Raw genomic sequence first — 24,772 nt, forward strand, 5'->3', positions numbered from 1 at the left:
TACCGCTACGTCTAGGTGTGTTCCCAGAATGCATATCAGAGGTGGAAGCAGCCTGCTGTTTCGTGCTTTGTGGCCTTTCATGCCCTTGACGGACGTCCTTTTGGAGGGCCTGAAGTCGGAAGGTCCCGGCCGACTTATCGGTGTCACAAGTGTTGCCGTGCCAGCCTGTTCTGCTGCCCTTGAAATGCACCAGTGTCAGGAGGGGGAGATTTGGAAGAACTGGAGACCGCCTTCCTCTCCTTGGTGGCAGACCCTGTGTTGACCTCCAGCGCTTCCTCTTCCTTGACGGTGTCCATAGGTCTCCATGGGATGGACAAGTAGCTGGAGTGAGCTCCAGAGGCCTCGGAGTCATCTGGCACCGCCAGTCCTGGCGGCTCCCCATTGTCTGCCCCTGGTGTAGATGCCGTCAATGATGGTCCTCAGTGACTGGGCCATGCTCTCCAGTGCCTCAATAGTGCCTCGGGGGGAGGGTGAACAGCCAGCTGTCATGGTGCACATAGGCACCAACGATAGAGGTAAAAAAACAGGACGAGGTCCTACAAGCTGAATTCAGGGAGTTAGGAGTTAAACTAAAAAGTAGGACCTCAAAGGTAGTAATCTCAGGATTGCTACCAGTTCCACAAGCTAGTCAGAGTAGGAATGTCAGGATAGATAGGATTTTTGCGTGGCTCGAGAGATGGTGCAAGAGGGAGGGATTCAAATTCTTGGGGCATTGGAACCGGTTCTGGGGAGGTGGGACCAGTACAAACCGGACGGTCTGCACCTGGGCAGGACTGGAATCGATGTCCTAGAGGGGGGGTGTTTGCTAGAGCTGTTGGGGAGAGTTTAAAATAATGTGGCAGGGGGATGGGAATGGATGCAGGAAGTTGGAAGGGAGTAAAACATGGACAGAAACAAAAGGCAGTAAGGGGGAAAGTGTAAGGCAGAGAAGCCCTAGTCAAAAATCAAAAAGAGCGACAGTACAAGGTACAGTGACTGAGGGGAGCTCAGTGAATAGGACCAGGAATACTAAAAGGAATAAAACTGGAAGTAAAAACATTAATGGTAAGCGACGCGGCAGGTTGTTACATGAAGATATGGGTTCAACGACCAGGAGAATTAGGAGAAAAGTTAAGAGGAAATATAAATTTGGAGAGGTTACTGATCGAGGTGTTAAGATTCAGAACAGAGGTTAAAAAAAACAATGTCAGTGTACTTTACCTGAATGCCTGTAGTATTCGGAATAAGGTAAATGAGTTGATGGCGCAAATCATCGTAAATGACTATGATTTAGTGGCCATTACTGAAACATGGTTAAAGGATGGTCACAACTGGGAGTTAAATATCTGAGGGTATCAAACTATTCGGAAGAACAGAGTGGATGGTAAGGGAGGTGGTGTAGCTCTGTTAATTAAGGATGACATCCGGGCAATAGTAAGGGATGACATCGGTGATATGGAGGATAAGGTTGAATCCATTTGGGTGGAAATCAGGAATAGTAAGGCGAAAAAGTCACTGATAGGAGTAGTCTATAGGCCACCAAATAGTAACATTATGGTGGGGTAGGCAATAAACAAAGAAATAACTGATGCATGTAGAAATGGTACAGCAGTTATCATGAGGGATTTTAATCTACATGTCGATTGGTTTAACCAGGTCAGTCAAGGCAGCCTTGAGGAGGAGTTTATAGAATGTATCTGCAATAGTTTCCTAGAACAGTATGTAATGGAACCTACGAGGGAACAAGCGGTCCTAGATCTGGTCCTGTGTAATGAGACAGGATTGATTCAGGATCTCATAGTTAGGGATCCTCTCGGAAGGAGCGATCACAATATGGTGGAATTTAAAATACAGATGGAGGGTGAGAAGGTAAAATCAAACACTAGTGTTTTGTGCTTAAACAAAGGAGATTACAATGGGATGAGAGAAGAACTAGCTAAGGTAGACTGGGAGCAAAGACATTAAGGTGAAACAGTTGAGGAACAGTGGAGAACCTTCCAAGTGATTTTTCACAGTGTTCAGGAAAGGTTTATACCAACAAAAAGGAAGGACGGTAGAAGGAGGGAAAATCGACCGTGGATATCTAAGGAAATAAGGGAGAGTATCAAATTGAAGGAAAAAGCATACAAAGTAGCAAAGATTAGTGGGAGACTAGAGGACTGGGAAATCTTTAGGGGGCAATAGAAAGCTGCTAAAAAAGCTGTAAAGAAGAGTAAGATAGATTATGAGAGTAAACTTGCTCAGAATATAAAAACAGATAGTAAAAGTTTCTACAAATATGTAAAACAAAAAAGAGTGGCTAAGGTAAATATTGGTCCTTTAGAGGATGAGAAGGGAGATTTAATAATGGGAGATGAGGAAATGGCTGAGGAACTGAACAGGTTTTTTGGGTCGGTCTTCACAGTGGAAGACACAAATAACATGCCAGTGACTGATGGAAATGAGGCTATGACAGGTGAGGACCTTGAGAGGATTGTTATCACTAAGGAGGTAGTGATGGGCAAGCTAATGGGGCTAAAGGCAGACAAGTCTCCTGGCCCTGATAGAATGCATCCCAGAGTGCTAAAAGAGATGGCTCGGGAAATTGCAAATGCACTAGTGATAATTTACCAAAATTCACTAGACTCTGGGGTGGTCCCGGCGGATTGGAAATTAGCAAACGTGACACCATTCTTTAAAAAAGGAGGTAGGCAGAAAGCGGGTAATTATAGGCCAGTGAGCTTAACTTTTGTATTAGGGAAGATGCTGGAATCTATCATCAAGGAAGAAATAGCGAGGCACCTGGATGGATATTGTCCCATTGGGCAGACGCAGTATGGGTTCATAAAGGGCAGGTCATGCCTAACTAATTTAGTGGAATTATTTGAGGACATTACCAGTGCGGTAGATAACAGGGAGCCAATGGATGTGGTATATCTGGATTTCGAGAAAACCTTTGACAAGGTGCCACACAAAAGGTTGCTGCATAAGGTAAAGATGCATGGCATTAAGGAGAAAGTAGTAGCATGGATAGAGGATTGGTTAATTAATAGAAAGCAAAGAGTGGGGATTAATGGGTGTTTCTCTGGTTGGCAATCAGTAGCTAGTGGTGTCCCTCAGGGATAAGTGTTGGGCCCACAATTGTTCACAATTTACATAGATGATTTGGAGTTGGGGACCAAGGGCAATGTGTCCAAGTTTGCAGACGACACTAAGATGAGTGGTAAAGCAAAAAGTACAGAAGATACTGGAAGTCTGCAGAGGGATTTGGATAGGTTAAGTGAATGGGCTAGGATCTGGCAGATGGAATACAATGTTGAATAATGTGAGGTTATTCATTTTGGTAGGAATAACAGCAAAAGGGATTATTAATTAAATGATAAAATATTAAAACATGCTGCTGTGCGGAGAGACCTGGGTGTGCTAGTGCATGAGTCGCAAAAAGTTGGTTTACAGGTGCAACAGGTGATTAAGAAGGCAAATGGAATTTTGTCCTTCATTGATAGAGGGATGGAGTTTAAGACGAGGGAGGTTATGCTGCAAGTAATTGCATACGGTGTTAGTGAGGCCACACCTGGAGTATTGTGTTCAGTTTTGGTCTCCTTACTTGAGAGAAAGGATGTACTGGCACTGGAGGGTGTGCAGAGGAGATTCACTAGGTTAATCCCAGAGCTGAAGGTGTTGGATTACGAGGAGAGGTTGAGTAGACTGGGACTGTACTCGTTGGAATTTAGAAGGATGAGGGGGGATCTTATAGAAACATATAAAATTATGAAGGGAATAGATAGGATAGATGCGGGCAGGTTGTTTCCACTGGCAGGTGAAAGCAGAACTAGTGAGCATAGCCTCAAAATAAGGGGAAGTAGATTTAGGACTGAGTTTAGGAGGAACTTCTTCACCCAAAGGGTTGTGAATCTATGGAATTCCTTGCCCAGTGAAGCAGTAGAGGCTCCTTCATTAAATGTTTTTAAGATAAAGACAGATAGCTTTTTGAAGAATAAAGGGATTGAGGGTTATGGTGTTCGGGCCAGAAAGTGGAGCTGAGTCCACAAAAGATCAGACATGATCTCATTGAATGGCGGAGCAGGCTCGAGGGGCCAGGTGGCCTACTCCTGCTCCAGTTCTTATATTCTTATGTTCTTATAATGTCCACCTGCATCTGGGACATGTCCCTCGGCGACTGTGATATCATGTCCAGGCACTCAGCCATGATTGTCACGGACTGAGCCATGCCTTGGGCACCAGCACTCAAGACGCTGACACCGTGCCCCAAGTGTTCCACTGCAGTCACCACCATTTCATGTTGGGCCTTGGTACCAAGCATTGTTGGCATGATCTGCAGTGCCCATAGCCTTTGGGACTCCTCCATATGGCTATGCACTCACTGGAATATCACTGACATCCCTTCTTGAATCTCATGACTGTGTTCTAGTATCTGCATCAGCTCTGGTATAACCTTGTCCAGAGGCTCAACATCTGACTGTGACACAGCTGAGTCCTGCAGTTCAGCAAACCTCCAATTGCTGACTCCCTTGTGTGTTCCTGCATCCATCTGATGTGCATCAGCAACTGTGTGCTACTCATCAGATTGTGTCCTTGAAGCCTGACCACTAATGCTATCCATTGAGTTGTGTCTCTCTGTGCTGGTGGAAGGTGCGGGTGAGAGCTGTGATGCATTGATGGAGGTCTCCTCCCTTCCGAGGTGGTCTTCGAGGAGGGGGGACGGGAATGACTCTGGATGCGCTGGGCCTGTCAGATGGAGATCCTGCGAAACAATGGACATGTGGTCAGTGACTTGGAACAGCTCACTTGAGACAGGTCATCTAGGTGAAGGGGTAGTGGGTCCTCAACCTCACTGTTGGTGACTGCTCTCTCCTCGAACAACCCCATGATATCCAAGACCCGTTCCTCATATGGGGTGAGGACTCAAATCTCTGGTACTCTGCTTCCCCCTGCCCCCCTCCCCCCCCCCCCCGTCCAGTCTTGGCCATTTCCTGCTTATTATGGGCTATCTTCTCCTGCGGGGACAAAGAGAGGGCATTTTGAGTCACGTGCTTGATTTAACAGGGGGCGTCTATAGCAGGTCGCATGTGTGGGCCCCGCATCTGGGTTGTGCTGCTTGGTGCCAGTGGGTTCTGAGGAGGAAGCACAAAGATCGGATGTGCGTGGTGTCAGTCAGTGATTTGTGGTTGGGGGGGGTAGTGATCGAAACATCCACATCAATTATGACAGAGTTCTTAGAGTCCGGGAGCTTTGACACAATATTAGCACAAATTATAAGAAGTTTTACTCACCAACATGGCGCCGGTGTTCTGGAGCCGCGCGAGGAAGGAGGTTGACCCGGGGGGGGAGGGGGAGGCCGGCCCGCCAATCGGTGGGTCCCGATCGTGGGCCAGACCACGTCGGAGGCCCCCCCCCCCCCGGTGAAGGAGCCCCCCCCTTCCACAGGCCGCCTACCCCCCAGCGTTCCCGCAGAGTTCCCACCGGCAGCGATCAGGGGTGGACGGCGCCGGCGGGAACCTGGCATGTCGTAGCGGCCGCTTGGGCGCTGCTTTCAGGGGGGGGGGGGAGAAACGCGTGCGGGGACGGGGTAGCGTGGCGCGATTCGCGCGGCGCCCCGGCGATTCTCCCACCCGGCGTGGGAGGGGGGGGAGAATCACGCCCTTTGTTCCCCAATTAAGCCTCTGAAAGTGCATTACACAAGTATACCTAATTACAACAATATAAACAGGAAATGCTGCAATTGGTCATGTTAGTCAGCATCTGTGGGGAGAGAAACAAAATAAACACTTCAAGTCATTTGACTAGTTGAAATATAGGGATTAATAGATCCTGGGTGGGATTTTCCGCCGGCGGGATTCTCCGTTTTGCTGGCGCCCGGGGGTTTCCCGACGCCGTGGGGCTGCCCCACAATGGGAAACCCCATTGACCGGACGGCGTTCTGGAGAATCCCACTGGCGGGCCAAGGCTGAAAAGCAGTGTGGCGGGGAGGAGAATCCAGCCCCCTATTCGCAGTCTGTGCTTAGTTAGTTGACTTTGGTGAGTGCTGCATAACCATATCCCAAAAATGCAGGAGAGGAGGGGGAGGAAATTAGTGAGAGATAAAAATCAAGTCTTTTTAGGAAAGGAAATTTTCAGAGACTGGATGAGCTGTGGCATTTGTAGCTTGCATTGTATTGTTTAAAGTTCAGGAGATTGAGGGATTGATGCCAAAGAAACACTCCTCCAATTCTTGGTATTTATATTTCATTGCGATGACGGTGCCACATTTTCAACATCTGCACAACAGAACTGTAGATTGGAGAACAGTCCTTTGGCACCAAAGGTGCTGCACAAGTTGCGTATGTTGTGTCCCTTATTCCATGGATGTTTAGTCTATTGTTTATGCAGTGATTACATTACAAAGAAAAAGTGCCCTTTCAAAATTTGGACCTTTGTTCTTTGTTTACTCACTAAGATAAACCTGTCAAAGTGAAGTTGGCATGAGGAGGAAACAATGCTAAATTAATATGCAAAGAGGTGTTCAGATGGTGGCTCATTGCTCAGATTTTGACTTCTGGTGCATAAAAACTCATTGAGTAATTAAAGATTAGTTCTATATTCCAGTAAATATCCCATACTGATTTATAGAATCGCTACAGTGCAGAAGGAGGCCATTTGGTCTATTGTCTGCACCGATCCTCCAAAAGAGCTCTCTCCCGCCCTACCCCCACATTTCTTGCAGAGAAATAATGTTTTCCTTCATTGCAACTGGTTTGCTCACTGGGATGATTTGTGGCCCAGATGTTTTTAGGAAAAAAATAACTACATCACAATAGTTTCAAAGTAAACCCGCAACATCCAGTGATAAAATACAAGATTTACAACAAATGTCTATTTACATTGTTGCAATTGAAATTTTTCCAGCAAGTTGGAGTTGGTTCAAAGAAAAGTATTTGTGTGCACTTTGATGTTAGATTGCTGAAGAAAGGGGGAAGGAAAATCTAGTTTCCCTTTTAACAGTAACTTCATTGCAGTGTTAATGTAAGCCTACTTGTGACAATAAAGATCATTATTATCTTGTGGTGGATTATGAATTGTAATAATACTGATATTAATTAAATGGCTAATTATTCTTTCAGGTGTGGGCTACGCCGTGATACTAATAGCGCTATATGTTGGCTTCTACTATAACGTCATCATAGCCTGGTCCCTGTACTATCTCTTCTCTTCATTTACATCCGACCTCCCATGGGTACATTGCAATAACTATTGGAACAGTCTCAACTGCACCGACCCAAAGGTACTCAATGCCTCAGTCCTGGGAAATGGAACCAAATATTCAAAGTATAAAATTACACCAGCTGCGGAGTACTATGAGTAAGTTGACATCTTTGCATGTATTTGCTCTTGAATAGTAGTGATCAGATGGTGGAAAAATACGTTGATTTTACATTTGTACATTTTTAGCCGGCATTTCAATCCAGCAGAACATAATTTAAAGTTAATCGAATCTTTGGAAATATTGACCAGACTTCCTACGTTTATGAAATAATAATGTTTGTGGTCACTCATTTTACTGTTGGTATAGAGAAGCTGTTTTTCTGACATTGCATTATAATTCCTCATATTTTGAAAGGTCATTCTGACTATTAATGAAAACTGCCAAACATCACTTGCACCACGTTTAATCTCCTGTTCTAGTTCACCCTGTAAATGCAAGAAAGTGAAGTCAAAATCCATTAGTGGCAGCATTTGTTGTGATAATCCCGCGACCCTCCTGCAGAATGAGATCACACTGATGGGAGTAAGTTAATTCCCCATTTATTTGAAATGCAGACACAAATACATATATAGTGATTGTGAAATTTGTGTTTACCTGATTTCTTTCACTCACTTTGAAACTTATTTTTATATTGTCATATATAATTTTGGTAAATTTAAACACTTGATGATAAAGAGCCTTTATTAAAGGTGAATTCTAGCAGCAGAGGGAACAACTGTGAAAAGATCTCACCAAGGCCATTGAAGAAGCGGGGACGAGGCTTCCGGTGGCGGCCATGGAGGAGTAGGTCGCGCATTTGGCAGCTCCCGTCTGGAACGGACTCTCAGACCTTTTTCAGGAGTTTCCACAGACTTTTTGGGGCAGATTGGTGATGCAAACACTGCCAAAAGGATTCCCTCTCGAGACTTCCGGTTGCGGCTATGCGGAGCTAAGTCGCACATTCGGCGGCTCCTGCAAAAACGGACTTTTGGGCTCTTTTCAGGGCCCCCAACGGAACTTTTTCGACGTTCCCCGGTGTGGGAAGGAGTTAATAACAGCTCCCCGTCAGTATATGGCTTTAACTAGGAGCGGGGCGACAAAAAAGGTGGTGGTGGACCCGAAGAAGGGAGGGAAGAAGGACAAAATGGCGGTGGGCGGAGACCAGGCAGCGTGGAGACAGTGGGTGGAGGAGCAACAGGAGGGTATCCAGCGCTGCCTCAGAGAGATTAAAACGGACCTGCTAGAGCCGATGAAGGCTTCTATTGATAAGCTGCTGGAGACACAGACGGCCCAGTGGGTGGCAATCCAAGAGGCTCGACAAAAGATCTCTGACAATGAGGATGAGATCTTAGGCCTGGCAGTAAAGGTGGAGGCGCACGAGGCGCTCCACAAGAAATGGCAAGAGCGGTTCGAGGAGATGGAGAATCGGTCGAGGCGGAAGAATCTGCGGATTCTGGGCCTCCCGGAGGGGCTGGAGGGGCTGGACTTGGGGGCCTATGTGGTCACCATGTTGAACTCGCTGATGGGAGCGGGGTCCTTCCAGGGGCCCCTGGAGCTGGAAGGGGCCCATAGAGTGTTGGCGAGGAGGCCCAAGGCTAACGAGCCTCCGCGGACGGTGCTCGTGCGGTTCCATCGGTTCGTCGATCGGGGTGTGTGCTCAGGTGGGCCAAGAAGGTGAGGAGCAGCAGGTGGGAGAACGCAGAGGTTCGGATATACCAGGACTGGAGTGCGGAGGTGGCGAAGAGGAGGGCCGGGTACAATCGAGTGAAGGCGGTGCTGCACAGGGAGGGGGTGAAGTTTAGCATGTTGCAGCCGGCGCGACTGTGGGTTGCCTACAATGACCGGCACCATTATTCTGAGTCTCCGGAGGAGGCGTGGGCCTTTGTTCAGGCCGAGAAGCTGGACACAGACTGAGGGTTGGGATGGGCGATTGGGGACTGAGGTGGATATGTTATGCCTATTTTTTGTTCGGGGGATGCAACTTTTGCATTGTTTTGGGTTTCTTTTGCCCTGTGTTTTTCTCTTTCGGGTTGGGGAGGGTGCATGGGGCGGGTTGGGCACTGTTTTGGTTGGTGGCGGGGCCTGGTAGGTGGAGAGCGCGGGCTTTTTTCCCGCGCCGAAGACTGGGGGGGTGGGGCCAGGGCTGGGAAGCGAGGATTGTTTCCCGTGCTTAGAACGGAGGGGGGAAGGGGAGAGCCTGTGGATGGGGAGCGGGAGAGGAGGGTGTGCCACACAATGGGAGGAGTCGAAGGGGAGGCGGGAGTGGCCGGGGTCAGCAGGAGTCAGCTGACTTGCGGAAGTGCAATGGGGGGAGTAAACCAGCTAGGATGGGTCCTAGCCGGGGGGTGGTGGGGGGTGGGTGCGGGGGAATCGAGTTGCTGCTGCTAAGGTCAAGGAGGAGCTGGAGCGAGTGGGGTCGTCAAGACGGGGGTATGCCGCTGTGGGGAACGGGCCAGGTATGGGGTGCGGGCGCGTGGCTGGCCGAGGAGGGGTCATGGCTTGTCGACGGGGGCGGGTAGCCCCCTGATCCGGCTGATAACCTGGAATGTAAGGGGACTGAATGGGCCGGTAAAGCGGGCCCGCGTGTTCGCGCACCTGAAGGGGCTCAAGGCGGATGTGGTTATGCTCCAGGGGACACACCTGAAGGTGGCAGACCAGGTAAGACTGAGGAAAGGGTGGGTAGGTCAGGTGTTTCACTCGGGACTAGATGCCAAAAATCGAGGGGTGGCGATCTTGGTGGGAAAGAAGGTGTCATTCGAGGCGTCGAGCATTGTGGCAGATAATGGCGGTAGGTACATAATGGTAAGTGGTAAGTTGCAGGGAGAGAGCGTGGTACTGGTCAATGTGTATGCTCCGAACTGGGACGATGCGGGTTTTATGCGGCGTATGTTGGGTCGGATCCCAGACTTGGAAGTGGGGGGCCTGATAATGGGGGGAGACTTTAACACGGTGTTGGATCCGGCACTGGATCGCTCCAGGTCTAGGATGGGTAGGAAGCTGGCGGCGGCTAGAGTGCTGAGGGGATTTATGGACCAAATGGGAGGGGTGGACCCTTGGAGATTTGCAAGGCCGGGGGCTAGGGAATTTTCATTCTTCTCACATGTCCATAAGGCTTATTCTCGAATCGACTTTTTCATTTTGAGTAGGGCACTGATAGCGAGAGTAGAGGAGACCGAGTATTCGGCAATAGCCATTTCGGACCACTCCCCGTATTGGGTGGACTTGGAGATGGGGGAGGAGAGGGACCAGCGCCCGCTGTGGCGCTTGGAGGTGGGGCTGTTGGCGGACGAGAAGGTGAGCGAGCGGGTCCGAGGAAGTATAGAGAGGTACTTGGAGACCAACGACAATGGGGAGGTCCGAGTGGGGATGGTATGGTAGACACTGAAGGCGGTGGTGAGGGGAGAGCTGATCTCCATTAGGGCCCACAAGGAGCGGAGGGAGCGGGGGGAGAGGGAGAGGCTGGTGGGGGAGATGGTGAGGGTAGACAGGAGGTATGCGGAAGAGCCTGAGGAAGGATTGTTGAGGAAGAGGCGCAGCCTCCAGGCCGAATTTGACCTGGTGACCACCAGGAAGGCGGAGGGGCAGTGGAGGAAGGCCCAGGGGGCGGTCTACTTCGGAAGCGGGACGCAGCTAGGGAGATCGGGGGAGTTAAGGACAGGGGAGGGAGCGTGGTGCGGAGTGGGGTTGGCATCAATGGGGTCTTCAGGGACTTCTACGAGGAATTGTACCGATCCGAGCCCCCACGGGAGGAGGGAGGGATGGGCCGTTTCCTGGACCAATTGAGGTTTCCAAAGGTGGAAGAGGGACGGGTGGCGGGACTGGGGGCCCCGATTGGGCTGGAGGAGCTGATCAAAGGGATAGGAAGCATGCAGGCGGGGAAGGCACTGGGGCCGGACGGTTTCCCGGTTGAGTTTTATAAAGAATATATGGACCTGTTGGGCCCGCTGTTGGTTAGGACCTTGAATGAGGCAAGGGGGGGGGGGGGGGGGGGGGGGGGAGAGGGGGGGGGGAGGGGGGGGGGAGAGGGCGGGGGGGGATGGCGGGGGGGGGGGGGGAGGGCGGGGGGGGAGGGCGGGGGGGGGGGGGGGCTTTACCCCCGGCGATGTCCCGGGCACTGATCTCCTTGATCCTGAAGCGGGACAAGGATCCCCTGCAATGTGGGTCTTACAGACCGATTTCCTTGCTAAATGTAGATGCCAAGGTGCTGGCGAAGGTCTTAGCCACGAGGATTGTGTGCCGCAGATCATCCATGAAGACCAGATGGGGTTTGTGAAGGGGAGACAGTTGAACGCGAATGTGCGGAGGCTTTTGAACGTTATCATGATGCTGGCGAGGGAGGGGAAGGCGGAGATAGTGGTGGCGATGGACGCTGAGAAAGCCTTCGATAGGGTAGAGTGGGGGTACCTGTGGGAGGTGCTGAAGAGGTTCGGGTTTGGGGAGGGGTTTGTCAGGTCGGTTAGGATGTTGTATGAGGTCGCGGTTGCGAGTGTGGCCACAAATAGGAGGAGGTCCGAGTACTTTCGGTTGCACCGAGGGCTAGATAGGGGTGTCCCCTGTCCCCCCTGCTCTCCGCACTGGCGATTGAACCCCTGGCTATGGCACTGAGAGAGTCGAGGAACTGGAGGGGGTTGGTGAGGGGTGGGGAGGAGCATAGGGTGTTGTTTTATGCGGACGACCTGCTGCTGTATGTGACGGACCCAGTGGGAGGAATGCCAGAGGTAATGAGGATCCTTCGGGAATTCGGGGACTTTTCGGGGTACAAGCTCAATATGGGGAAGAGCGAGCTGTTCGTTGTTCAGCTAGGGGACCAGGAGAGGGGGATTGGCGAGCTCCCACTAAAAAGGGCGGAGAGGAGCTTCAGATATTTGGGGGTTCAGGTGGCCAGGAGCTGGGGGGCCCTGCATAGGCTTAACTTTACAAGGCTGGTGGAGCAAATGGAGGAGGAGTTCAAGAGGTGGGATGCATTGCCGCTGTCCTTGGCGGGTAGGGTGCAGTCAATCAAAATGACGGTGCTCCCAAGATTTTTGTTCCTGTTCCAGTGCCTCCCCGTGTTTATCCCGACGGCTTTTTTCAGGCAGGTTAACAGGAGTATAATGGGGCTTGTGTGGGCGTGAGGGACTCCGAGGGTGAGAAGGGTGTTCCTGGAGCATAGAACATAGAACATAGAAAATACAGCACAGAACAGGCCCTTCGGCCCACAATGTTGTGCCGAACCTTTGTCCTAGATTAATCATAGATTATCATTGAATTTACAGTGCAAAAGGAGGCCATTCGACCCTTTGAGTCTGCACCGGCTCTTGGAAAGAGCACCCTACCCAAACTCAACACCTCCACCCAACACCAAGGACAATTTGGACATTAAGGGCAATTTATCATTGGCCAATTCACCTAACCTGCACATCTTTGGACTGTGGGAGGAAACCGGAGCACCCGGAGGAAACCCACGCAGACACGGGGAGGACGTGCAGACTCCGCACAGACAATGACCCAAGCCGGAATCGAACCTGGGACCCTGGAGCTGCGAAGCAATTGTGCTATCCACAATGCTACCGTGCTGCCCTTAAGAACAAATAAATCTACACTATATCATTTTACTGTAATCCATGTACCTATCCAATAGCTGCTTGAAGGTCCCTAATGTTTCCGACTCAACTACTTCCACAGGCAGTGCATTCCATGCCCCCACTACTCTGGGTAAAGAACCTACCTCTGATATCCCTCCTATATCTTCCACCTTTCACCTTAAATTTATGTCCCCTTGTAATGGTTTGTTCCACCTGGGGAAAAAGTCTCTGACTGTCTATCTATTCCCCTGATCATCTTATAAACCTCTATCAAGTCGCCCCTCATCCTTCTCCGTTCTAATGAGAAAAGGCCTAGCACCCTCAACCTTTCCTCGTAAGACCTACTCTCCATTCCAGGCAACATCCTGGTAAATCTTCTTTGCACCTTTTCCAAAGCTTCCACATCCTTCCTAAATTGAGGCGACCAGAACTGTACACAGTACTCCAAATGTGGCCTTACCAAAGTTTTGTACAGCTGCATCATCACCTCACGGCTCTTAAATTCAATCCCTCGGTTAATGAACCCGAGCACACCATAGGCCTTCTTCACAACTCTATCCACTTGAGTGGCAACTTTCAAAGATGTATGAACATAGACCCCAAGATCTCTCTGCTCCTCCACATTGCCAAGAACTCTACCGTTAACCCTGTATTCCGCATTCATATTTGTCCTTCCAAAATGGACAACCTCACACTTTTCAGGGTTAAACTCCACCTGCCACTTCTCAGCCCAGCTCTGCATCCTATCTATGTCTCTTTGCAGCCGACAACAGCCCTCCTTACTATCCACAACTCCACCAATCTTCGTATCGTCTGCAAATTTACTGACCCACCCTTCAACTCCCTCATCCAAGTCATTAATGAAAATCACAAACAGCAGAGGACCCAGAACTGATCCCTGCGGTACGCCACTGGTAACTGGGATCCAGGCTGAATATTTGCCATCCACCACCACTCTCTGACTTAGCCAGTTCGTTATCCAACTGGCCAAATTTCCCACTATCCCATGCCTCCTTACTTTCTGCATAAGCCTACCATGGGGAACTTTATCAAATGCCTTACTAAAATCCATGTACACTACATCCACTGCTTTACCTTCATCCACATGCTTGGTCACCTCCTCAAAGAATTAAATAAGACTTGTAAGGCAAGACCTACCCCTCACAAATCTGTGCTGACTATCCCTAATCAAGCAGTGTCTTTCCAGATGCTCAGAAATCCTATCCTTCAGTACCCTTTCCATTACTTTGCCTACCACCGAAGTAAGACTAACTGGCCTATAATTCCCAGGGTTATCCCTAGTCCCTTTTTTGAACAGGGGCACGACATTCGCCACTCTCCAATCCCCTGGTACCACCCCTGTTGACAGTGAGGACGAAAAGATCATTGCCAACGGCTCTGCAATTTCATCTCTTGCTTCCCATAGAATCCTTGGATATATCCCGTCAGGCCCGGGGGACTTGTCTATCCTCAAGTTTTTCAAAATGCCCAACACATCTTCCTTCCTAACAAGTATTTCCTCGAGCTTACCAATCTGTTTCACACTGTCCTCTCCAACAATGTCGCCCCTCTCATTTGTAAATACAGAAGAAAAGTACTCGTTCAAGACCTTTCCTATCTCTTCAGACTCAATACACAATCGCCCGCTACTGTCCTTGATCGGACCTACTCTCGCTCTAGTCATTCTCATATTTCTCACATATGTGTTAAAGGCCTTGGGGTTTTCCTTGATCCTACCCGCCAAAGATCGTTCATGCCCTCTCTTAGCTCTCTTAATCCCTTTCTTCAGTTCCCTCCTGGCTATCTTGTATCCCTCCAATGCCCTGTCTGAACCTTGTTTCCTCAGCCTTACATAAGTCACCTTTTTCCTCTTAACAAGACATTCAACCTCTCTTGTCAACCATGGTTCCCTCACTCGACCATCTCTTCCCTGCCTGACAGGGACATACATATCAAGGACACGTAGCACCTGTTCCTTGAACAAGTTCCACATTTCATTTGTGTCCTTCCCTGCCAGCCTATGTTTCCAACTTATGCACTTCAATTCTTGTCTGACAACATCGTATTTACCCTTCCCCCAATTGTAAACCTTGCCCTGTTGCACGTACCTATCCCTCTCCATTACTAAAGTGAAAGTCACAGAATTGTGGTCACTATCTCCAAAATGCTCCCCCACTAACAAATCTATCACTTGCCCTGGTTCATTACCCAGTACTAAATCCAATATTGCCCCTCCTCTGGTCGGACAATCTACATACTGTGTTAGAAAAGCTTCCTGGACACACTGCACAAACACCACCCCATCCAAACTATTTGATCTAAAGAGTTTCCACTCAATATTTGGGAAGTTAAAGTCGCCCATGACTACTACCCTATGACTTCTGCACCTTTCCAAAATCTGTTTCCCAATCTGTTCCTCCACGTCTCTGCTACTATTGGTGGGGCCTATAGAAAACTCCTAACAAGGTGACTGCTCCTTTCCTATTTCTGACTTCAACCCATACTACCTCAATAGGGTGGTACTCCTCGAACTGCCTTTCTGCAGCTGTTATACTATCTCTAATTAATAATGCCACCCCCCCCCCCCCCCCCACCTCTTTTACCACCCTCCCTAATCTTATTGAAACATCTATAACCAGGGACCTCCAACAACCATTTCTGCCCCTCTTCTATCCAAGTTTCCGTGATGGCCACCACAGCGTAGTCCCAAGTACCGATCCATGCCTTAAGTTCACCCACCTTATTCCTGATGCTTCTTGTGTTGAAGTATACACACTTCACCCATCTCCGTGCCTGCAAGTACTCTCCTTTGTCAGTGTTCCCTTCCCCACTGCCTCATTACACGCTTTGGCGTCCTGAATATCGGCTACCTTAGTTGCTGGACTACAAATCCGGTTCCCATTCCCCTGCCAAATTAGTTTAAACCCTCCCGAAGAGTACTAGAAAACCCTCCCTCCCAGGATATTGGTGCCCCTCTGGTTCAGATGCAACCCGTCCTGCTTGTACAGGTCCCACCTTCCCCAGAATGCGCTCCAATTATCCAAATACCTGAAGCCCTCCCTCCTACACCATTCCTGCAGCTACGTGTTCAACTGCACTCTCTCCCTATTCCTAGCCTCGCTATCCCGTGGCACCGGCAACAAACCAGAGATGACAACTCTGTCTGTCCTGGCTTTTAACTTCCAGCCTAACTCCCTAAACTTGTTTATTACCTCCACACCCCTTTTCCTACCTATGTCGTTGGTACCAATGTGCACCACGACTTCTGGCTGCTCCCCCTCCCCCTTAAGGATCCTGAAGACACGATCCGAGATATCCCTGGCCCTGGCACCCGGGAGGCAACATACCTTCCGGGAGTCTCGCTCGCGACCACAGAATCTCCTATCTATTCCCCTAACCATTGAATCTCCTACAACTATTGCTTTTCTATTCTCCCCCCTACCCTTCTGAGCCCCAGAGCCAGACTCAGTGCCAGAGACCTGGCCGCTAGGGCCTTCCCCCGGTAGGTCATCCCCCCCCAACAGCATCCAAAACTGTATACTTGTTTTGAAGGGGAACGGCCACGTGGGATCCCTGCACTGTCTGCCTGTTTGTTTTTTTCCCCCGACTGTAACCCAGCTATTCTTGTCCTGTACCTTGGGTGTGGTTACCTCCCTGTAACTCTTCTCAATCACCCCCTCTGCCTCCCGGATGATCCGAAGTTCATCCAGCTTCAGCTCCAGTTCCCTAACACGGTCTTTGAGGAGCTGAAGTTGGGTGCACTTCCCGCAGGTATAGTCAGTGGGGACACCGGTGGCATCCCTCACCACCCACATCCTACAGGAGGAGCATGTAACTGGCCTAGCCTCCATCCCCTCTTACCTTACAGAATATAGCTGCCGTGTGGACTAACTAGATCTCCGCCTCCGACTCTGCTCCCAGTCAGCTACACTTTCTGTAAACTCCTGGCTCTCTTCGCACTCTTTGCGGAAATGTCGGAAACAAAATGAAAGGAGCACCTTACTCCCTTTTCACCTAACTCCCTCGGTCACCAAACTCTCACTATCGCACCTCACTAATGCACCAAATTCAGCACTCCCTCGGTCACCAAACTCTCACTATCGCACTCAAAATGCACCAAATTCAGCACTCCCTCGGTCACCAAACTCTCACTATCGCACTCAAATGCACCAAATTCAGCACTCAGTGCAAAAGCAGAGTAGAGATGGGGGGGACTGGCGCTGGCCAACCTCTGTGGGTACTACTGGGCCGCCAATGCGACGATGGCGTGCAAGTGGGTGATGGAGGGGGAGGGGGCTGCATGGAAGAGGCTGGAGACGGCGTCCTGTGTGGGTACGTGTCTGGGGGCGCTGGCAACGGCACCGCTGCCGCTCCCTCCAAGGAGGTGTACCACGCGCCCGGTGGTGGTAGCGGCCCTCAAAATCTGGGGGCAGTGGAGGCGGCATAGGGGGGAAGTTGGGGCCTCAACATGGACCCCATTACGGGGGAACCACCGGTTCACCCCAGGAAGAACAGGTGGAGGGTTTTCAGGGTGGCACAGGGCAGGGATACGAAAGTTGGGGGACCTGTTTGTGGACGGGAAGTTCGTGAGCTTGGGTGAGCTGGAGGAGAAGTACGGGCTCCACCCCGGGGAACACCTTCAGGTACTTACAGGTAAGGGCGTTTGCCAGACGGCAGGTGGTGGAATTCCTGCGGCTACTGCTACACACCGTACAGGACAGGGTGCTCTCGGGGGCGGGGGGGGGGGAGTGGGGAAGACCTCGGAAACTTACCAGGTGATGCAGGAGGAGGAGGAGGCCTCGGTGGTGGAGTTGAAAGGTAAGTGGGGGGAGGAGTTGGGAGAGGAGATCGAGGAGGGGACGTGGGCAGATGCCCTAGGGAGGGTGAACTCTTCCTCTTCGTGCACGAGGCTCAGCCTCATACAGTCTAAGGTGCTGCACAGGGCACACATGACCGGGACAAGGATGAGCCGGTTCTTTGGGGATGAGGACAGGTGTGTTAGGTGCTTAGGGAGCCCAGCAAATCACACCCATATGTTCTGGGCATGCCCAGCGCTGGAGGAATTTTGGAAGGGCATAGCGAGGACGGTGTTGAGGGTGGTAGGATCCAGGGTCAAATCGGGCTGGGGGCTCGCAATATTTGGGGTGGCAGAGGAGCCGTGAGTGCAGGAGGCGAAAGAGGACGGAATTCTGGCCTTCGCGTCCCTGGTAGCCCGGTGAAGGATTCTCCTTCAGTGGAAAGATGCGAGGCCCCCAAGTGTGGAATCCTGGATCAGCGATATGGCAGGGTTCATTTAATTGGAGAGGGTGAAATTCGCCTTGAGAGGCTCGGTACAAGGGTTCTTTAGGCGGTGGCAACCGTTCTTGGACTTTCTGGCAGAACGATAGACATTGGTCAAAGGCAGCAGCAGCTCGGGGTGGGGGGGGGGGGGGTTACTTTATTTTTGTTTATGTTATTTACACTGGAGGGTCTGAGGGGGTGTATACACCTGTTGTGTTAAGTCGGGGTGTTAATGTTAATTTATTATTTCTGTACAGGGGGGGAGGGGTTTGGAGGGTTGCTTTTTTTAGATTGTGCTTTGTACTTCACCCTGTTGGGTTCTTTTTTCTTTCTCATTTTGTTATTGATATTTTATGAAAACCCTTAATCAAAATTATTTTTTTAAAAGGTTTACTAGAGAAAGGATAGCATTCTCGGGTCCCTCCCCTATGTATTTATAAGCAAATTGTAGGGGATCAAGATCATCTGAAACAGAAGGATGAGGTAGTTAATGATGACTCTCTCCGTATGTTTAGCCATTAAAGAAGAAAGAACCACAGGTCTAAAATCATTTTAAAAAAAATCTTTATTTGTTTATGGGTGTCGCTGACTGGGCCAGCATTTATTACCCATCCCTGAGGGCACATTGCTGTGTCTGGAGCCACATGTAGGTCAGACCGGGTAATGGTGACAGATTTCCTAAAGGACATTAGCGATCCAGATTTACTGAATTCAAATTTCACCATCTGCCCTGGCGGGATCCGAACCCAGGTGCCCAGAGCATTATCCTGGATCCCTGGATTACAAGATTAGTGGCAATGCCACTCCGCCATTGCCTCCCTCGCTGTATGGAGAACAAATTTTGAACTTGTTTTGTGCAATAATTAAAAAAAAGAAAATTAAGCATTTAGTCTGAGATTAGTTAACGTGCTTCATTCTTAACCTTTGCTCCTTGCACATTTCTCAGTTTCCAAGTACAAGTAGCCACTGCATAAAAGAAACATTGCTGCTTTAGGTTAAGAACTTTTAAAAATGATCAAACACCAAATCGTCAGGTTAAAAAATAGACACATTGACCACTAACTAGTTGAAATGGTACTGCATCCTGGGAACCAAAGTATGCAAAAACCTGGAGGTACTAAGGTTGGACCTTATCTAAATAATGTACCTGTATCTTTCACAACTCCACAGGTAGTTCACCTTTCTGTTTTGAGTTATGGACCATCTGCCTCACTGCTGGTGGCTCTGGTCAATGTGGGAGCGAATAAGAAATGGGACAGGGAGGTGGTGGGGCAGTGTGGGTCAGCAGTCGCTCTCATGCATTCGAGAAAGTTGGTAAGGAGCACTTGTCCACCTATCCATAGAAACCCTGCAGTGCAGAAGGAGGCCATTCGGCTCATCGAGTTGACACCGATCCCCCTAAAGAGCACTCTACCTTGACCCTGTCCCCAGAACCCTGCACATCGAGCATGGCCAATCAACCTACGCTGCACATCTTTGGACTGTGAGAGGAAACTGGAGCACCCGGAGGAAACCCACGCAGACACTGGGAGAATGTGCAAACTCCGCACAGTGACCCAAGGCCAGAATCGAACTTGGGTCCCTGGCGCTGTCAGGCAGCAGTGCTAACCACTGTGCCATCATGCTTCCCATGGGTCAAGAGGAACATTTAAATAATATATATAATTTTTGCAAAGCCTTCTTTTGTTGGTGGCTGCTGTTTAAGCTACAGTTGCCATTGAAAAATCTTGAGCTGGCAGGATAAACCTCAGCCTACAACCTATCTTGGTAAGTGGGCATGAAGCGTACTTTAGGCTCATCATTTACATATTTAACACCTGTTCTAGCTGCCCTCTGGTGAAAAACCTCCTGCACAATTTTGTTTGTGGCGTTTTTCAGGTGCCTATTAGGCGCAGGATGTTGATCCCAGAAACTTGACCTTTGTGTTTGTTTAGACCTGGGGAAGGAGGTGAAAATGACATGATGACACCTGTCTGTAAAGCAGACTTCTGTGACGCTGATTGTTATGTTCATTTGCTCGTCACCCAGCACAATCAATGCATGTACACACCACCAGTCGTATCACTTTATCGTCTTTTGGCGTGGGATCAACCCTGAAATCAGAGGCAGGATTTTCTGGCCATTCACACTGGAGGGATCTTTAAGTCACGCCGATGGTGCACCCCCACCACCAGGGAGATCCTGCCGCCGGCCACTGGCACGCCACCCTCCACATCTGCAGAACAGCTGCCAGCTTGAATAAATGTGTCTCTTTTGTGGGTACCATGAACTCGGTTCAGTTTGAATTGATGTTTGGAGCAGGCAAGGAAATGGATTAAGACCTGGATTGAGAGCATTGGCTTTGTAATTCTTGACAAGGGGGTGGGGGGGGGGGGGGCGGGGGGGGGTGTTGTAACTCTGCACACTGTTTAGCTTATGGAGCTGGGAATGTGGATTTGCCAGATTATGGTATCTTTTTAATGGAGTTCCTTTTCTCAAAAGAATAATGAGAGACACTAAATGTATGATTTATAACTATGCGAATGATAACAGATCTAAACAGATGAGTCCCTTTGGGAAATAGCACAAAGTATCTTTTTGCTTAGGAGAGTTATTTTTTCAGTATATTAAATATAATGGTCATATTTGAAAATGATTGCCGGCAAAAAAGGTGAACCCCAGCAATAATTGTGTTTATAAAAAGTGCAGCTTTATCAACACCCAAGTGTGTAAAGCAATTGGTGATTTTAATTAGCACCAATAGCATAGCACATACGCATGCCAAGCTGAGAAAGGCAGTTGTTCAAATTGTTTAACTCTATTTGGAAGAAACTTTCCTAGGTGGCTTCTCTACTATTGAGGAATTCTCTGTCAAACAATTGCTTTACAAGGTAATTAAATCAGTCTTGCTTCATTAATCTCTTTTCTCCTGGCTTTTATTGGTGGGAGTAATATGTTACAATGCACTGTGATATGTTGTTTAGGTCCCTGAGATATTGTGGCACGCGCGATCAAGTGAAGGTTCATTCTTTAATACGATATCTATGAGGATTGCTTTCGCATGCATTTGATTTTTAGGGGCATATGTTAAGTTTCTATTGTCTTCAAACAGTCACCAAAATGTGATTCCCTTCAAATGTAGCACGGTAAGTTCAATGCACAAAGCCAGATGAATCCAGAGAATGAAACTTATCTATACCAGTCTGCCACACTGATTTCTGTCTTGTGCATTGTTTGTGAACTTTTTCTGTTCACATTTCTGTTTTGTCAGCTTGGTCAATAATCGCTTGAGATTGTTTGCAATGCATGTTAATAAACTTATGGTTATCTTCGTAGTAATTTAGATTTAAATGACTCTTCGAGAAGTCCCCAATCTGACCACCTCCACTAAGTCTGATGTTCTGTATCAATTCGCTCTATTAATCCTTTTGGCAATCTACACAATTGAGTTTCAGCTCAATTTCAAATTCAGCGGGATTTCTTTTGGTCTGCATTTACCATACATAGTAATCGCTGCAAATTTGGTGTCCATACCTGAAGCATATAATCATACTCCATAATCTTATGCTTACCAGCAACTGCAAGCAATAATTATAATCTTCCCTTTTATAATTTTCTCAATCCGTGCGAACACCGGACAGGCAAGGAATTCATATTGGATCAAATCTCCCTGAGCATTGTACTACTCTCTGCCTACTACATATACAAAGTGATTTATTTCCAGTGTTAAAACATTTTTTCCATAAAAAGTCATCTGGAGAAAGACAGAGCTTTGACCTGCATATTTCAGCTGCAGCTTTTATATTGGAGAAAACACGTAACATTGGATTGTTCCATTGCTAGCCAAACTCACATCCGTGCACCCCAAGACAGTTTTGTTTGAATGTTTTCTTCTCCCAGTTTCGTTGTGTGCGCTCAACGTTTGGGTACGGGACTTTTTCTAGAAGTCGAAGAGTTTGGTGGCCGGACACTGTGAAATGGAAGTTAAAAATGAATCTGTCCTTCCATAAGCTAATGCAGTTCCAAACCAACTCTGGAATTATTACTGTAAAAGCTCTACTTCTTCAAATTGCACAAGCAAAAGTACAATATGTGCACCGATTGATTTTAGTTAAAGTTAATATTTTATTACTGATAATTGAAAGGGTTTCATTTCTCCATGTTGATGTCTATAGATAAAATTCAAACTTGTAATGAGCCAGGTTCAGATCTTTAGATTTTTCTAACTGACACTTGTTGAATTGAGGCCAAAGTCTCCAACTTGTCTCCTTTCCTCTTGGCTTCTAACAAATGTAAATAGAGCCACTGTTTATTTTAAAATCTTTTTTAGAAAAGTATTTTATCTACTTCAAAATTGAGAATAAAAATTAATATAATTTCAATGTTGATTGATAAACCTAATTCCCATGATCTATATGTATTTACACAAACAGCTCAGAAATAAAACATCCAAAATGTTCTTAGTTGAAGTGCTTAGAGAACATCAGAGACTACACTTCAAAAGTAATTAATTGGTTAAAGAGATCTTTGGAACATCCTATATAAATATTTTTCTTTTTTTCTTATCTTGAAATATTTTATCAACATGTGCAGAGGATTTTGTTTGTTTCAAATATGTTTTGCAATTTGGTAAATCATTTCATTTATCTATTTTCAGTTGTGGATCTCTTCTGAAATATTTTGATATTGGATTCGGAGCTCAAATGGGGACCGTAATATAAAAGTCTTGATTTTCCAAAATTTGTCACAACGCAATCATCCCTTTCCACCATAAAAATCCAGAACATATATAATCTTGAGGGGTCTTGACAGATTAGATGTGGAGAAGATGCCTCCTCTTGTGGGAGAATCTAGAACCAGGGATAACTGTTTAAAAATGATGCATCGCTCATTTAAGACAGATATGAGATTTTTTTTCTCTGAGAGTTGAGAGTCTCTGGAACTCTCTTCCTCAAAAGGCAATGGAAACAGGGGGCGGTATTCACCCCTACCCGGCGGGGCGGGGGGTTCCGGCGTAATGGAGTGGCGGGAACCACTCCGGCGTTGTGCCGCCCCAAAGGTGTGGAAGTCTCCACACCTTCAGGGGCCAAGCCCTCATCTTGAGGGGCTAGACCCGCGCTGGAGTGGTTTCCGCTCATCCGGCTGGCGGGAAAGACCTTTGGCGCCACGCCAACCGGGGCCGAAAGGTCTTCGCCGGGTGACGCATGCGTGGGAGCGTCAGCGGCTGCTGATGTCATCCCCACGCACGCTCAGGGGAGGGGTGAAGACCATGGCGAAGGCGGAAGAAAAAGAGTGCCCCCACAGCACAGGTCCGCCCGCGGATCGGTGGGCTCCGATCGCGGGCCAAGCCACCGTTGGGGGCACTCCCCGGGGCCAGATCGCCCCACACCCCCCCCCCAGGACCCCGGAGCCTGCCCGCGCCGCCTTGTCCCGCCGTTCAAAAGGAGGTTTCCTCCACGCCGGCGGGAGAGGGTTGACAGCGGCGGGACTTCGGCCCATCGCGGGCCGGAGAATCGCCGGGGGTGGGCCCGCCGACCGGCGCGGCGCGATTCCTGCCCCCACCGACAGGTGGGGCGTGATTCCCGCCACTGCCGAATCTCTGGTGGCGGAGAATTGGGGACACGGTGGGGGCGGGATACCCGCCAGCCCCCGGCGATTCTCCGACACGGTGGGGGGTTGGAGAATCCCGCCCAGGATCTTTGAATATTTTTAGATCAGAGCTTGATGGATTCTTGATAAACAAGGGGGTGAAAGGTTATCAGGGTTAGGTAGGATGTGGAGTTGAGGTTTTAATCAGATTAGCCATGATTTTATTGAGTGGCTGAGCAGACTTGAGGAGCTGAATGTCCCAATCCTGCTCCTAATTCGTATTTGCGTATCTGTTCATTTGCAAAACTGGGAACTAATTGGAAATGAGTTTAATAAGTGATGTTGGATAAGCGCCTTGATAACACTAAAGTCAGATTGTCAGTAACAGTCACAACATTATTCAGAGAATCATAGAATCACTACAGTGCAGAAGAAGGCCATTCGACCCAACGAGTCTGCACCAACCCTCTGAAAGAGCACCCACCCAGGCCCACTCCCCTGCCCTATTTCCATAACCTGTAACTCCACTTAACCTTTGGGCACAAAGAGGAAATTTAGCATGGCCAATCCACCTAACCTGTACGTTTCTAGACTGTGGGAGGAAACCAGAGCATTCAGAGGAAACCCATGAAGACACTGGGAAGAACGTACAAACTCCACCCAGGCAGTCACCCAAGGCAGAATCAAACTCCGGTCTCTGGTGCTGTGGTAACAGCTATGGTAACCACTGTGCCACCCCTATTCTAGGGGAATTATAGCTTCAACTCCATGGTTGGCATTTTCTGACCCTTCCTGCCAGCGGGATCTTCCAGTCCGGAAGGCGACCCGTTGCGGCAGATTCCCTGGTGGTGGGATGGGCGAACTACACAAATCGCTGTAGACATCGGCAGGACCAGAAGATTCCACCGGTGGTTAATGCCAAACCGCCTCCGCTGCCGGAAAACACGCCACTGAGGCGGGAGGTGGGGGCGGCGGAAGTCCCTCCCCAGGTATACTTGACTGTAAAATCTGTTGTAGTCTATATAAATTCCCTATTGCCCTATTCTTTTATTCAGATTAACTGTTGAGCCATAAACCTACTAGGTTATAAACTATTGAAGCTTATTATAAGTTTAGATTGTTTGTTGGGGTATTTGTACCCTTCAGAGTCTAGAGACAC

General features: G+C 48.7%; 1 protein-coding gene across 1 annotated transcript in view; it reads left to right on the plus strand.

Annotated features, from left to right (window-relative positions):
- The window catches only part of slc6a2 (solute carrier family 6 member 2), a 252,490-nt gene that overhangs the window by 27,611 nt on the left and 200,107 nt on the right, over nt 1–24,772 (plus strand). The window contains exon 3 of the mRNA XM_072518276.1: nt 7,080–7,317. Coding sequence (XP_072374377.1) covers nt 7,080–7,317 — 238 coding nt within the window. The remainder of the gene's footprint in view (nt 1–7,079; nt 7,318–24,772) is intronic.

Source organism: Scyliorhinus torazame, chromosome 10 (assembly GCF_047496885.1).
Source record: "Scyliorhinus torazame isolate Kashiwa2021f chromosome 10, sScyTor2.1, whole genome shotgun sequence".
In the NCBI taxonomy this organism is placed as follows: domain Eukaryota; kingdom Metazoa; phylum Chordata; class Chondrichthyes; order Carcharhiniformes; family Scyliorhinidae; genus Scyliorhinus; species Scyliorhinus torazame.